This window comes from Amaranthus tricolor, chromosome 14 (assembly GCF_026212465.1).
Source record: "Amaranthus tricolor cultivar Red isolate AtriRed21 chromosome 14, ASM2621246v1, whole genome shotgun sequence".
Taxonomy (NCBI): Eukaryota; Viridiplantae; Streptophyta; class Magnoliopsida; order Caryophyllales; family Amaranthaceae; genus Amaranthus; species Amaranthus tricolor.
The window spans coordinates 6,295,914-6,309,470 of record NC_080060.1 but is presented as its reverse complement, the minus strand read 5'-3'; the positions used below and the strand labels follow the sequence as shown (position 1 = coordinate 6,309,470).

The 13,557-nt window shown below is 33.1% G+C and overlaps 1 protein-coding gene across 1 annotated transcript; it reads right to left on the bottom strand.

Annotated features, from left to right (window-relative positions):
* Window positions 1-6,241: 6,241 nt before the first annotated feature.
* Window positions 6,242-13,557, bottom strand: LOC130800028 (protein DETOXIFICATION 16-like). Its single transcript, XM_057663358.1, has 8 exons — window positions 13,123-13,557; window positions 11,325-11,869; window positions 10,547-10,633; window positions 10,124-10,180; window positions 9,074-9,312; window positions 7,136-7,254; window positions 6,707-6,793; window positions 6,242-6,525 (listed from the first exon to the last, which is right to left on the bottom strand). The coding sequence occupies exons 1-8, from the start codon at window positions 13,408-13,410 to the stop codon at window positions 6,466-6,468; spliced, it is 1,482 nt and encodes a 493-aa protein (XP_057519341.1). The 5' UTR covers window positions 13,411-13,557; the 3' UTR covers window positions 6,242-6,465.

Below are 13,557 nucleotides of genomic sequence, written 5' to 3'. Positions count from 1 at the left end.
TATAGCAAGCTCTCTTATTAGATAAGTGTTTAACTTTAATTATTTCTTCATATTAACAAAATTGATACTCTCTTTATTATAGAATTCTTCAGCAGAAATCTCAACGCTACCGCTAATGCCATCGCCTCATAACGCTTCTGCATAGATCTCGAATGAAATGTGAACAGTCTGGAAAGCTTGTTGAGTCCATAATTTGAAGCACAGCAACAATATAATCTTTTGCTTTAATATCAATTTTGAAGGGTGTTTTCCCAGAATATACATAACATGTTAAAAATCAAACTATAGAAAATTATACGATAAAAAAATTTGGTAAATTAATTAATAAATTAACGTTGGTATTATTCTAGGAAAAAAACTCATAAGTTCGTGTTATTTATGATTAATCAATAATTGGTATTAGTGTAGGGTAATTAACTAAAGGTTGTATTATTCACCATAATTTTTCCTAATTTAAATTTGATTTTGTTCTAAATGGATTTTATCAAAAAATAAAATTAAAATAAAATTTGTAACAGGAGAGAGAAAGAAATGAAGTCTGGAAGATTTCTTGTATTTTAAAAAAGAAAATTTTAAATTTGTCAAAATTACTTACACCCCTGCTCATAATAATTGAATTTACCTATATATTTTGTTGTTTCATTTGATTACTTTCATAGCAGTACCAAACAAGAAGCAAGAGAAATAAAAGTAATTGCTTTCTTTTCTTAGATAAAACAAACAATTTGTAACAATTATGATTACCCTTATCCCTCTTTATTTGTTACATTTTCAATCCATTTCCTACCTCATACCAAACACACCTTTAATGTATACTTATATCATTCTTAATGCTTACTTACATCATTCTTAATGTTTACTTATTATATTTTTAATGTCTATTTACAATATCTTTAATGCCTACTTACAGTATCATTAATGCTTAATTACATCATTTTTAAATGTCTACTTATTGTATCCTTAATGCCTACTTATAATCTCTTAAATACATACTAAAGGTATTCTAAAACCTCACTGAGTAAGTGTGCAATACATACTCTGTATTTTTCTTTATAGAAAAAATACCTACTAAAGGTATTTTAAAACCTCAAAGAGACCGTATCTCACAAAAATTTGTGATTTAAAATTTTAAGGAAAATTGATTTCCAAATCTTATAGGAATTTAATTACCATGACATTTTTTGATGAAAATTCTAGTATTGTGATTTTTAAGATGGTAATCAAACACAAATATTAACTTTCTAGAAATGTAAATAAACATCTAAAAAATATATTTTTATGGTAATTAAATTATAATGTCAATCAAATGAGTCTTAATATTGAAAAATTTGTTTCAATGGTTCTTGAGTTTGAAGTAAGAACGGCTAAAATCAATATGTTGTGCTGATTCTTAGGAATTAATTGGGATAACTTCTTCATACAAAAAAATAAAATGAGGCAAACCCAAAAATAAAGAGTAATTAGATCTAAAAATAACTACAACCTCATAAAACTCAATCGCTTTTGCTGCTGAAACTCTATTTACCATAAACCAAATTTTGCGGGTATTGCAACAAATAATTGCCCACAAACAACCTCATGTTAACAATACAACAAATATTTTTGAAAAATTAAACAACCAAAATGGCCCCAATTAATACATCTGACAATTAGTAGAAGAGGACAACTCAATCATATCACTGTCAATCATTCTCCAAGAACCGACCAATTTTACACTTAAATGGACTCTAAAGATGCGTTTGTTATCTTTTGTATAATTGAAAATATTGAATCAGAGTTGGTACTTTAATATATAAATTTCCCTATAGCATGAGAATTATTAATTGGAATCCAAACAATGTATGACACCGGAAAATATGGATTAAAAATCTATGATCTAATCATAAAAGCAAACACCAACAAACAAGAACATGAATCTATAGAGATATTATAGAAAACTCCTATCAATCAGAAAAAAATTAACAGAACAATGCCTAACCCCATGAAAAGCCCAACGAGCATAATTACATACTATCAAATCATTCAATAATATAAGTTGAAATAATTTATTGCCAGCTTAGAAAAGCAAAATTTGGAGAGAGAAAATCCAAATACCTCACCAAACAGCTTCAATTCCAACCTCCATTGAAGAAGCAAACTCCGGAGATTACAAAAACGAGAGGAAATCCGAAATTCTCATAATAGATGGGTTTTTTTTATTGTGGAACTATTGACACTACGTTTTATGATACAAAGGACTTCATAAACTCTACTAAATCACAAAAAAGTTCCATTAAAATGGCTAATGGGGAATATATGAATTTTAAGGGAGCGAACACTATTAACATTGCTTCACAACTTCACCTAAATAGTTGTCTTTTTGTTCTAAGTTTGTCTCACAAACTCTTATCTTTTAGCCAACTTACTAAAGAACTAAATAGGAGTACTATGCTATTAAGTTATAATAGTTGTATTTAGTATTGTTCAGGATGTTTTAAGGGAAAGAGCATTGAAAGTGGTACTGAAAAAGATGAATTGTACTATGTTGATTAGGTGTCTCAACAGTTTTAAGGGAGTACTATGCTGATGCATGTAAACAGTCTCAGTCAAGTGACCATGAAGAAAAACATTCTTAACATCTAGTTGATGAATAGACCAAGACCGGGAAAGAGCAATACTTAAAACAATACGAATAGAGGCAGGTTTCACAACCGGACTAAAAGATTCATCACAGTTAATGCCGTCCCTTTGATATTTACCATCACCAACAAGACGCGCTTTATAGCGCTCTAAAGAACCATCGGAATTGGTCTTGACACGAAATAACCACAAAGACCAAATGATATTAGCATTAGGAGGACGAGGTCCCAGATCCCAAGTGTGATTCTCAATTAAGGCATCAAATTCCTCTTACATAGCTAACTTCCAGTTCAGGTTACGAAGAGCATGGAGAGGAGTTTTGGGTAAGGATGAAAAAAAAACAGATAAAGCTTGGGAGTAGTATTTGGGATTGGGTTTGAAAATACCATGTTTATTACGTGTAACCACGCCGAGTGGTGAGGATGGAGAGTCGAGATTGGAAGAGGAAGAGGGAAAATGGGGCTGGAAGTGGACTGGGCTGCGTGAGGCAGGCCTAGTAGAGTTAGGTGAGCTAATGGGAGAAGAAGAGGAGAAGAGAGGAATGGGCTGGACAGCAACTGGGCCGAAAGTAGGAACAAGCCCAGTACAGGGGAAGGTAGTGAAGGTTGCTGATGGGCTAAGTGTAGAAGCAGGCCTAGTTGGTTGCTGGTGCTGGGAGGAATGGACTGATGGGCTGGGCGTAGGAGCAGGCCCAGCGTAGGAATGGACAGCAACTGATGGGCTGTTTTGAGCAAACGAATGGGAATAGTATCATCTAAGAATTGATAATTTTGGGGAGATGGTGAATGAGATTGAGAAAAAGGGAAAGTGACCTCCTCAAATAGAGCATGTCGAGATTTAATGATTTTACGGGATGAGAGATCATAGCACTTGTAACCTCTATGAGAAGACGGGTATCCTAGAAAGACACATGGAGCGGAACGAGGGTAGAGTTTGTGGATAGTAGTAGAGGGAAAAAGAGGAAAACATAAACACCCAAAAATCCGTAGATAAGTATAGGTAGGAGACTTATGATAAAGGAAGTGAGATCGCCAAGGAGTTTAGAAGGGAGAATATTAAGGAGATAAGTAGTCGTGTTTAAGGTGTGAGGCCAAAAAGATGGAGGAAAAGAAGCATGACACAAAAGAGTACGAATTATGTTATTGATGGAGCGGATTTTGCGTTTGAATTTGCCATTTTGAGAAGATGTGTAAGGGCAAGAAAAACGAAGAATTCACACCCGTTATCACATTGGAAAGATTTTATGTTGAGCTCAAATTGGGTATTAACAAAGGTATTGAAATGTACAAACATATCATAAACTTGAGATTTGCGAAATAAGGGAAAAGTCCACAAAAAGTTAGTATAATTATCAAGAAAAAGAACGTAATATATATATCCCAATAGACTAGAAATAGGAGATGTCCACAAATCACTATGAACAATATCAAAAGGCTTAGAACTCATAGGCATAGAATTAACAAAAGGTAATTGAATGTGTTTCCCTAAAGGACATGAATGACAAACAAAAGTAGGATCTTTATTACATTGAATTAAACGAGAAGAATACAAGGAATTTAAAACCGCATTGCCCGGATGTCCTAAATGGGAATGCCAAATACTAGAAGAACATACGGAAAAAGCCGAGGATGTGGAGGAAGTAGTAGAAGCTCCATGTGTAGATGGGAAAGGATAAAGATCACCCGTGCTATTAGATCTCAGAACGATGCTCCCCGTGGCCAAATCCTTCACAGAAAATCCAAAAGGATCAAATTCAACGGAAACCATATTATCATGAGTGAATTTACGAACATAACTAAGGTTTTTAATATGTTTTAGGTGCATGTAAGACATTTTTGAGGGTAAGGGATTTTTGGGAGAAAGGAAAAGAAATTTGCCCGTGACCAAGAACTGAAATCATATTACCATTACCAACAACAATAACATTATTGAATTGATACTTTAAAGGAAAATATGGTAGTAAATTACCTTGAGAGCGAGTCATGTGGGACGTGACACCGGTATCCATGTAAAATTGCTCATCCGGAGTAGACAAAGAAAGAGTGTTCATGGCATGATCGATGTCCGTAGGAACATAACCCATAGAAGCACTAGTCCCGGTGTGATAACTTTGTGCCGGTCGCGGTCCAAGAAGACCAGTAGAAGAAGATGCATTGCATTGAGAAGGAGGAGCCTAAGATGTAGTAGGGAAGGGGGCAGCAGGCTGGGCCCAATGTTGGCCAGCCCAGTAAGGGGAAGGATAAGGGGCAAATGAAAATGGGCCAGGAGGAGGAGCTTGTTTAGTGGGCCGAGAACTAAAAGGAGCCCTGGGAGGAAAGTGCTGCCAGGAAAGACCTTGATGGCTGGTGGAGCCATGGTGGCTGCCACGACTGTTCCGGCCACCACGTCAAGGGTGACGGTGGCCACCACGGTGGGGGGGGGGGGGGGGGGCACGAGAGTTATAATGGGTTGAATTTTTCGAAAAGGAAGCTTTAGATGTAGTAACAAGAGCCGAATCTTGAGCGAGAGAAGTGGGCTTATGGTTGGAGCGCTCTTCTAATTCCAACATAGAACGAAGAGTATCAAAGGAGGGAATAGGATTCATATGTTGAACTAAAGACCGAAAAGTTTTATAATCCGAATTCAAGCCACGAAGAACTTGTAGAGCTAAGAGATTATCGATGATAGTAGTACCAAGATTAGTAAGAGATGTAGCAACAGTCTCAAGCTCGTTGCAATAAGATTTCACATTGGGAAAATTTGAGAGAGAAACGTCATTAAATTGAGACCCAAGATGAAGAATCCGAGAGGTTTTATTATTTTGAAAATTGTTCTCAATACGAGTCCAACCATCAAAAGCACAATCATCAGGACGAACTATGGATTGGAGGAGGGATGGACTAATGGAGCCATAAATCCTTGTGCGAACAATGTCATCAAGGCGTTGCCATTCAGAGTCTTTAGAAACTAATGCTTTAGAGGATTCATCGGGAAGAATGTGAGAATCCACAAGATGAGCTCTACAATGAAGCTTAAATAAAGTGACCCAAGCATGAAAATTGGAGCCATCTTCATCAAGTTGGATTGACACGCTTGTTTTAATGTTAGTAACCAAAGTTGCGGGATGAATTTTTGTGGGAGAGGCCATTGAGAGAACAATAAAAAGAAGAAGGAGAGGTGGCGGCAAGGGTGGTGGAGGAGGAAGAAGTAGGAAGCAAGAAACCTGGGCAAATGATACCATGAAAGAATAATTTGGTTGAATGGTCTCATTCTCATTAGGAGGAATGATATATATACAATAATACAATCTATACTTTAGGAAACTAAATATTTACCCAATATTCTACACAATTATACTGATTAGACAAAATATTCTAGCAATCAAAAGATATTATTCTAACATGAAAGTCATTAAATATTGATTATATACATAAAACATAAGCAAATGTTGATTATATATAAAGTAATTTAATTACCATAACAATATCTCTTGGTTATTGAAAATTTCAAGATTCATTGTGATTTTCAGGATCCTAATCAAACAAAAAAAAATCACTTTTTAGTAATTTTATAAAGTTGTTATCATCATCAACTTAATATTTCGCTTGACAATAGAGTTTGGGTGAGGGAAGGTGACGAACAATTTATACCCGTACCCCCTTGAGAAGGAGTACCAAAAGAAAACAGTCGATATTGCCCCCAAAAATTTTATAAAGTAAGAGTAAATAATCTTTTGAGACAAATAACATACCGTGATAATTAAATTCTAATGTCAATCAAATAAGTCCTAATTATTATAGAAATTATTTAATAATGAGTTTGAAGTAAAAATGGCCAAAATCAATATGTTGGGTTGAACTTAAGGAATTAGGACACTTGATCAATTGGGATAACTTCTTCGTACACTCTTTCTCTTGCCTTGTTTGCCTAAGACATGAAACCATAAAATGAATCAAACTTAGCATATACTATATCCATTATCTCTTAAAGTTTGCCTCATTTGACCAAAAAATTTAAATAAAAAAATAAATAAGGCAAACTCAAAGAAATAGAGTAAGGAAAATTTGCATATAAGAAAGAAACAATAAAAAATATTAAATATAATTACTTGGTGATCCCAATTAGTTGTAACCGTGATGACGAAAAGTGAAACGACTTGTATAGTCAAGGCACATATTATCCCTAACCATAAACCCTATCATGACCAAAAAAACAAGGTTAGGGAATGAGACTTGTCTTACCATAAAAGTAAAATTAGAGGAATATGATAGAATATATAATATATTATAGAGCTATACTGTCTACAATTATTAAACTTTAAACGGGTTGATTCTAAGTCTTGACATAACAAAAATAGCTGTTAGAAAATAAAATAAAATAAATAGGTCTCTTATATTTTAATTTGTTAAGGAAATATGTTTTTGAAATTAAATATACTCTTTATTATAAATAGAGGTCATCAAATGATGATTATATACTGAAAACATAAGAAAACATAAGCATATTTTATTCTGTACATAAAACATAAACAACTAACCTTTCCACCAATGTGCAATACAAATGCCAGAACGATTGCGCAAGGAATGCCCACAATATAGTATGCTCCTAGATTAATATATGCCCCCATTATTTGCCATCCACATCCTCTTGCAATTCCTATAAATTAATTAATAGAACGATCCATTTAGTTATAAATATTCCATAATGAAAAAAATAATTAAAAAAATCTATTTTGTTTTATTAATACTTTGGACTTTGAAGGATATCATTTGATAATATTATAAGCATAATAATGCATTAAAAACATATCCTTGAGTATAAGAGCTCTGTTGCACTGAAAATGACAACACATCTAAAGAAAAATAAATACTTCCTATGTTTTCTTATATTCGCATCAAAGAAAATGGATAATTTTTAAGAAAGTGATAATAAATAAAGAGAGAAAATAAATTGTATGGATGAAATCAAAAAAGAGTTAAAATGTATGGATGAAAATATAAGATTAAAAAAAGCGGTGGATAATGCAAATTAAATGAGACGGACCAAAATAAAAAATATTGCAAATATAATAGACGGACGAAGTATAGCTCATTCTCGATTCTCATGACCACTATATATGACCGAGCAATGCCAACCAAAATTTTAGCAAACTATGGAAAGTGTTGGAGATGTTCATTTTGGTAATTGGGTCGAGATCAGATGTTTAGAGTCAGTATAAAATTGAGTTTTATATTCATATTGATTTTCACATAAATTGTAATTCATTTTGAAGTCATGTCAAAATCAAGTTTAATTACAAGATCAGATAAATATCAGGTCCTCGGTAACAATTTTCTGTTAAAAAAACATATACTTGACTCTTTGAGTTTGAGAACTTCATTATCTTGAAAATGACATAACAAATTGAATGAAAAATCAATATAAAACTCTTTTGCATTACTATCATGGGGTTCAACAATTACTTCATATGCCTCCTTTTTTTTTTTTCTCTCTTCTCACTCTAAAAAAACCCAAATCTTCATAGTTAATTTGGGGCTATCATCAACCTTTTAGTTGATGGTAAACCCCTAATTTTTCTATTTTAAGATTTTTCAATATAATTAAAATAAAATTTTTGTCCTCTCCGTACAGGAGAGTTGTTCTACTAATTCATTGGGTTGATTCTACCCATATATTAGGTTTTAATCTTTCTCCTCATGAGAATTTGTGGTTATGAATTTCGGTCTCTGATTGATTTGTTGGTAGAAATTAATGTGATAATGCAGCAGACACCAAAATTTCAATTACATTAAATTCAATTCTATCTCAAGACTACAACAGATCGAAAGACCCCCTCTTAGAAGTTTGTGTCAAACAGCGATGTGGAAGAAGATATTTAGAATTGTCAGATGTAATACACAACGACCGTAGTTTTGTTAATTTTGAATTATTTTTTGTTAAAGTTGTTATGTATTTGCTCATTTTTATCTCTAATGTAGATGTCATATGACTCTTTATTAATGAATAAGGTATTATTCAAAAAAAAAAACTACCCTTCATGGCCTAAAACGAGATCTTAGTGAAATACACGAAAACGAGCTAGTTTAAATCCGTTGAAAAATAACCATATAGCCCATATGCAAAAGGCTACTCCCAAGTCCTACAAGTACCAATTGATTTAATAATGAAATCTCATTCAGTTTGTATGCAGTCAATTCTCCTTTCCTTTGAGTCTTATTGTGTGGAAGTGCGATAATTAGAGATATTTAAAACAGACTCAATGATCCGATATTCACCCAACTTTGTAATCGAACCCGATTTGAGCCGACTTAAAAATGGATTTACAATTATGTTAAATCCAAAATGGACACAAGACCCCATTTTAAACCGACCTGAAACACCTGATCCGAAATCGGTCCGATGACCCGAATAAACACCTCTAGCAACAATATATCTATCAAAATGAATGAAGATTATGTTAGAAGCGTTAGCTTACCGGAAAGAACAGCTTGGAGTCCATCAAGGAAGTTTGATAGTGCAAGTATAGGCATCATAATGGCTACATATGAGACCACTTCTTGTTCATTGCTATAAGCATATCCCCATAAATTTCGGATGAATATAAGAACCATGCCAACCAAAATGCCCTCACTTATGGCTATCAACAGAACAACTAATACTGCTAATTGTGCTGCCTGTGGACGCCCTGCTCCTAGCTCATTAGATACTCGGGTACTGCCGTCCATTTCGATATATAATGCACACCAAAAGAAACATATAGTGTTATTTTTATTTCATTTTCATGTAAATTTTTAAAGAAAAAAAATTCTGGCTCGAGATCATGTTTCTGAGAAATGATCATTTCAAAAGCGGCCTAATAAATTTTAAAAAAAGATTTACTTGTTGTTGGCGTTTATATGATGTGAAGTAGGTGATTATAGCATGTGTTGTATATGTTTATACTTTATAGCATGTGAAGTAGGTGCATATGGTATGAGTAGTAGATGTTTAAGATTTTATGAAATATGTGTTTATGGTATGTCAATTAGATGTTTAACTTTTTCTTTTAAGCACCTATTTAACATACCATAAAATTCGGCAGTAGTTCTACTAAGTGTTTATGAAGTGTTTATTGTATGTCAAATAACGTGTTTATGATATGTGAAGTAGATGTTTGTAGTATGTCAAATAAGTGTTAATTTTCTTTGAGCTTTTTAGTTTTCTTTATTTAAAAAAGAATTGAAGTCCACTTAAGGAGATGATCTCTCAAAATGACCGTAATTCTTAACAATTTATGATTTTAAAATTACAAAGAAAAAACTTATAAAGTACATAACTAACATAATCTTTTGTGTTTTTGATATCATGCCTTCATATACGATACTAAATATTCCATTTGAAATGAGAGGCAAATGAGTATAGTACATGTGGCATTTTTATCACATGAATTTTAATATCATGTTAAAACTTTAAGCTAGTCATTGAAGCCTCAGAATGATGTATATACGCTTTAAAAATGATGACAAAGAAGCAGAGATCGACATACCTCACAGCACCGCTGAGACCAAAGGGGATCATCCATATAGTTCCAGCTGTGTTGAGACTGCAAATGAAAGACATGATGGTGTAATAACTCTACCATATCGATTTATGCATTTGTTATACACACACATATATATATATATATGCACATATATATATATATATATATATATATATATATATATATATACACACACACATATATTTATACATACATACATACACATACATACATACATATATATATATACATATATATATATATATATATATATATATATATATATATATATATATATATATATATATATATATATATATATATATATATATATATATATATATATATATATACTCATATCAATTTATGCATTTGTCAAGAACTAACTCAATTCAACTCAAAAGTGTGATGTTCAGTAACACATACCTGATTGAGAGAACAGATGTTTCTAATGTTGGGTTGGGAAGAAGTCCAGCTAAGAGAACCATCAATTCGAATGACCACATCTCTAAACTGTGGGAACAAGAATGGGTGTCAAGTGTCATGATTACGACTGATACATTACATAACATATTCTAAGGCTACAACCATCAACTTAAACTTTTAGTTGAGTTAATTCATTGATAAGGCATTGCGAAACCCAACATCACAAAAGCGTGATGGATTCAATCATATCCCTCCTCATTTCAAGTGGAGTATTCGCCATGTATGAACATAGTATGTATTGTGTCCATACTTAAAGCCCAAAGTCTCTTGTGAGGGGCATGGTAGAAGTATCAACTTACTTTTAGTCGTAGCCCTAGAATATATTATATTATAATCATAAATATACCTGTTGTTAGGCCGTGACAACAATTCATCACATAATCACCCAGTGGGCCCACTCGTGTGGACACATTCACGGGGCACAAGTGGATTCGGGCTTAAAAACCCATGGGTCATGAGCATTGACTTGCATACACAGTTAATGAGGTTCACTCTTTACCAAACCATATAGTATTAGAAATATTACCCTTCAAGCATTATATGCAAGTTCACAACCCACTCTTTCACGGATGTGAGATCTTTCTCACTTGTGAAGTGTAACACCCGAATTTCCTCCCGTCACCCCTTAACGAAACCAAAACCGTAAAGGACGTGAGGAAATTCGGGTGTTACATGAAGCATTTCCAACACCTGTCAAATTTTGATCGAACTTACTTACCATACCATACAAGCAGAAGGAATACTGAGTTTAACATAAGATATCAAATCATAGAGAGCTTCACTAGAAAAACCAGTCCAAGTTTGTGAGCATGACCCAGAAAACTTGACATAAAATGCCAACAAAATGACATTAACCCAATAAGATATCCCAATTGCTAGGGCAGCTCCCCTGTTTCCTAGGCCAGATTTGAAGACCAGAATCCAGCAAACAGGCAAATGAATCAAGGTAGATACTCCTGAGCTTAACATCATTGGGAAAACAATATTTTGTGTTTGTAAAAATCGTAAGATCGAGTAAAGGAGGCCATATGCGAAGAGAGCGGGGATCAAGAACTGAGCATAATGTCCTGCTTGGGTTGCTATTTGGTGGTCTTGTCCAAAAGCTATGAGTATTGATCTTGTATTAGCCCAAATAAGGGCTAGAGGTATGCTTACAACCATAAGGATGATCATGGCCCTTTGTAAATGTACGCCTAACATATGATATTGTTTTGCCCCATATGATTGTCCACAAAAGGTGTCTAAGGCACTTGACATTCCCATCTACAAAATATTGGTAATATGTGTTAGAGTATATAGTATATTATGGGATTTTAAGGCTTTTGGTTGAGTTGGTTTCTTGAGATGGTATTATAAGCCAGCGTGACAAGGCGTCACGGGTTCGAATTTCAACCGCCGCTTGTTTAAAGTGGAATATTCAGTGTAAGGTATAAGAATGGTCTATGATGCATTTACACTTGTAGCCTAAAAGACTCTCATGTAAGAAGGCATGTTAAAGTATATAAGTATACGACAGATTTTGGGGCTTCAACCATTAGCTTAGACTTTTAGTTAAAAGTAGAATCTTAAAACAATTGGGAAATAGTCAATGGAAGTTGTACATGAATTCATTGCTAAACTAGTGACATCGTTTGCATGGTAGATGGTATATTCCTATGTAAGACCTCGCTTAGTACAACTGTTTTACTTCGAATCTTATTCCACACTGATAGAGTACACAAGATATCATGTGAGTGGAGGTGTTCAATAAGAGTTATGGAATTATAATTTAAGTCAGCTTTTTGGTATCGATTTAAAATCAGATTTTGTGTACATATTGTTTTTTATATAATTATAAATTTGTTTTTGAATTTAAGTCATCCGGTTCAATTATAAGATCGAATAAATATTGAGTAATCAGGTCAATTTTGAACAACTCTATATAGTAATCACTTCCTTTGGTTTTGAACATCTTATGATTATGAATCCACTGAAAAAAATATATTGATTTATTTTTGGGATTATGGCACAGAAATTATTATCGTTATTTTATTATTCATTCAAAAAATACAAGAAATAAAAATAATTGAATTATCTCAACAGGAAAATAAATGTTTGGACAGCTAGCATAAAGATACTATCAACTATAGACAAAAATATATAAGATAATGAAGACCAAAAAGTAATGGAGGAGATGAACTAAGAAATTAGTGTTAAGACTATATTACACAATTTAACCATCAGCTTAAATTGATGGTTGAATTGATAGTTGACTATCAGTCTATCTACCTGAACGAGAAAACATATATGATTAATATATATATCAGCTACTCTTGTGTGAGACCATCTCTCAAAAAGACAACCTCAAAACAGAAAGTTTATATTCTTATTTTTTTAAAATTTATATTGATTGAGTTTTTTAATCCATATATGTAATGCGAATCTCGGAAAGACCATCTCTCACAACGATTTATATATATGAGAGTTTTTTAAGTCATATGATACAAACTCAAAGGGAGAAAGAAAATATTACTAACCAGCAAGCTGAAACCAGTGACAGAAGCAAAGGAAGTAGCCATGGAAGCACCAGAAAGTGGTAATTCACCAAGATGGCCCACAAACATAATTGATATTAACTGCAAACTAAATAACATTAAGTTAACTGATACTAAAGGTCCTGCTAACCATGCTTGTTTTTTTATTTCTTCAATTATTAATCCCTTTTTCCCATAATTATTATTACCACTTTCTATCTGTACTTCTTCTCTTCTTTCATTTAGAAGATTTGCTCTCATTGACAAAATTCCACTATTATTTTCCTCCATTTTTGTTCTTCCTTAGAAATGAAGGATAATATAAGATTTGAGATTGAAGGATGGGATCAATCCCGTTGAATTAAAGACCAAGCTAATGTAAGGACTTACGTATTGTTATCTTCTTATAAATGAGCTATTAGAGGTGGAGCAAAGATT

Coding starts and splice junctions, on each gene's coding strand:
- LOC130800028 (XM_057663358.1), bottom strand. CDS start 13,410: ATGGAGGAAAATAATAGTGGAATTTTGTCAATGAGAGCAAATCTTCTA. Junction 11,870..13,122: donor TCACTGGTTTCAGCTTGCTG/GTTAGTAATATT, acceptor AATATTTTGTAG/ATGGGAATGTCAAGTGCCTT. Junction 6,526..6,706: donor CAACTAATTGGGATCACCAA/GTAATTATATTT, acceptor TTCATGTCTTAG/GCAAACAAGGCAAGAGAAAG.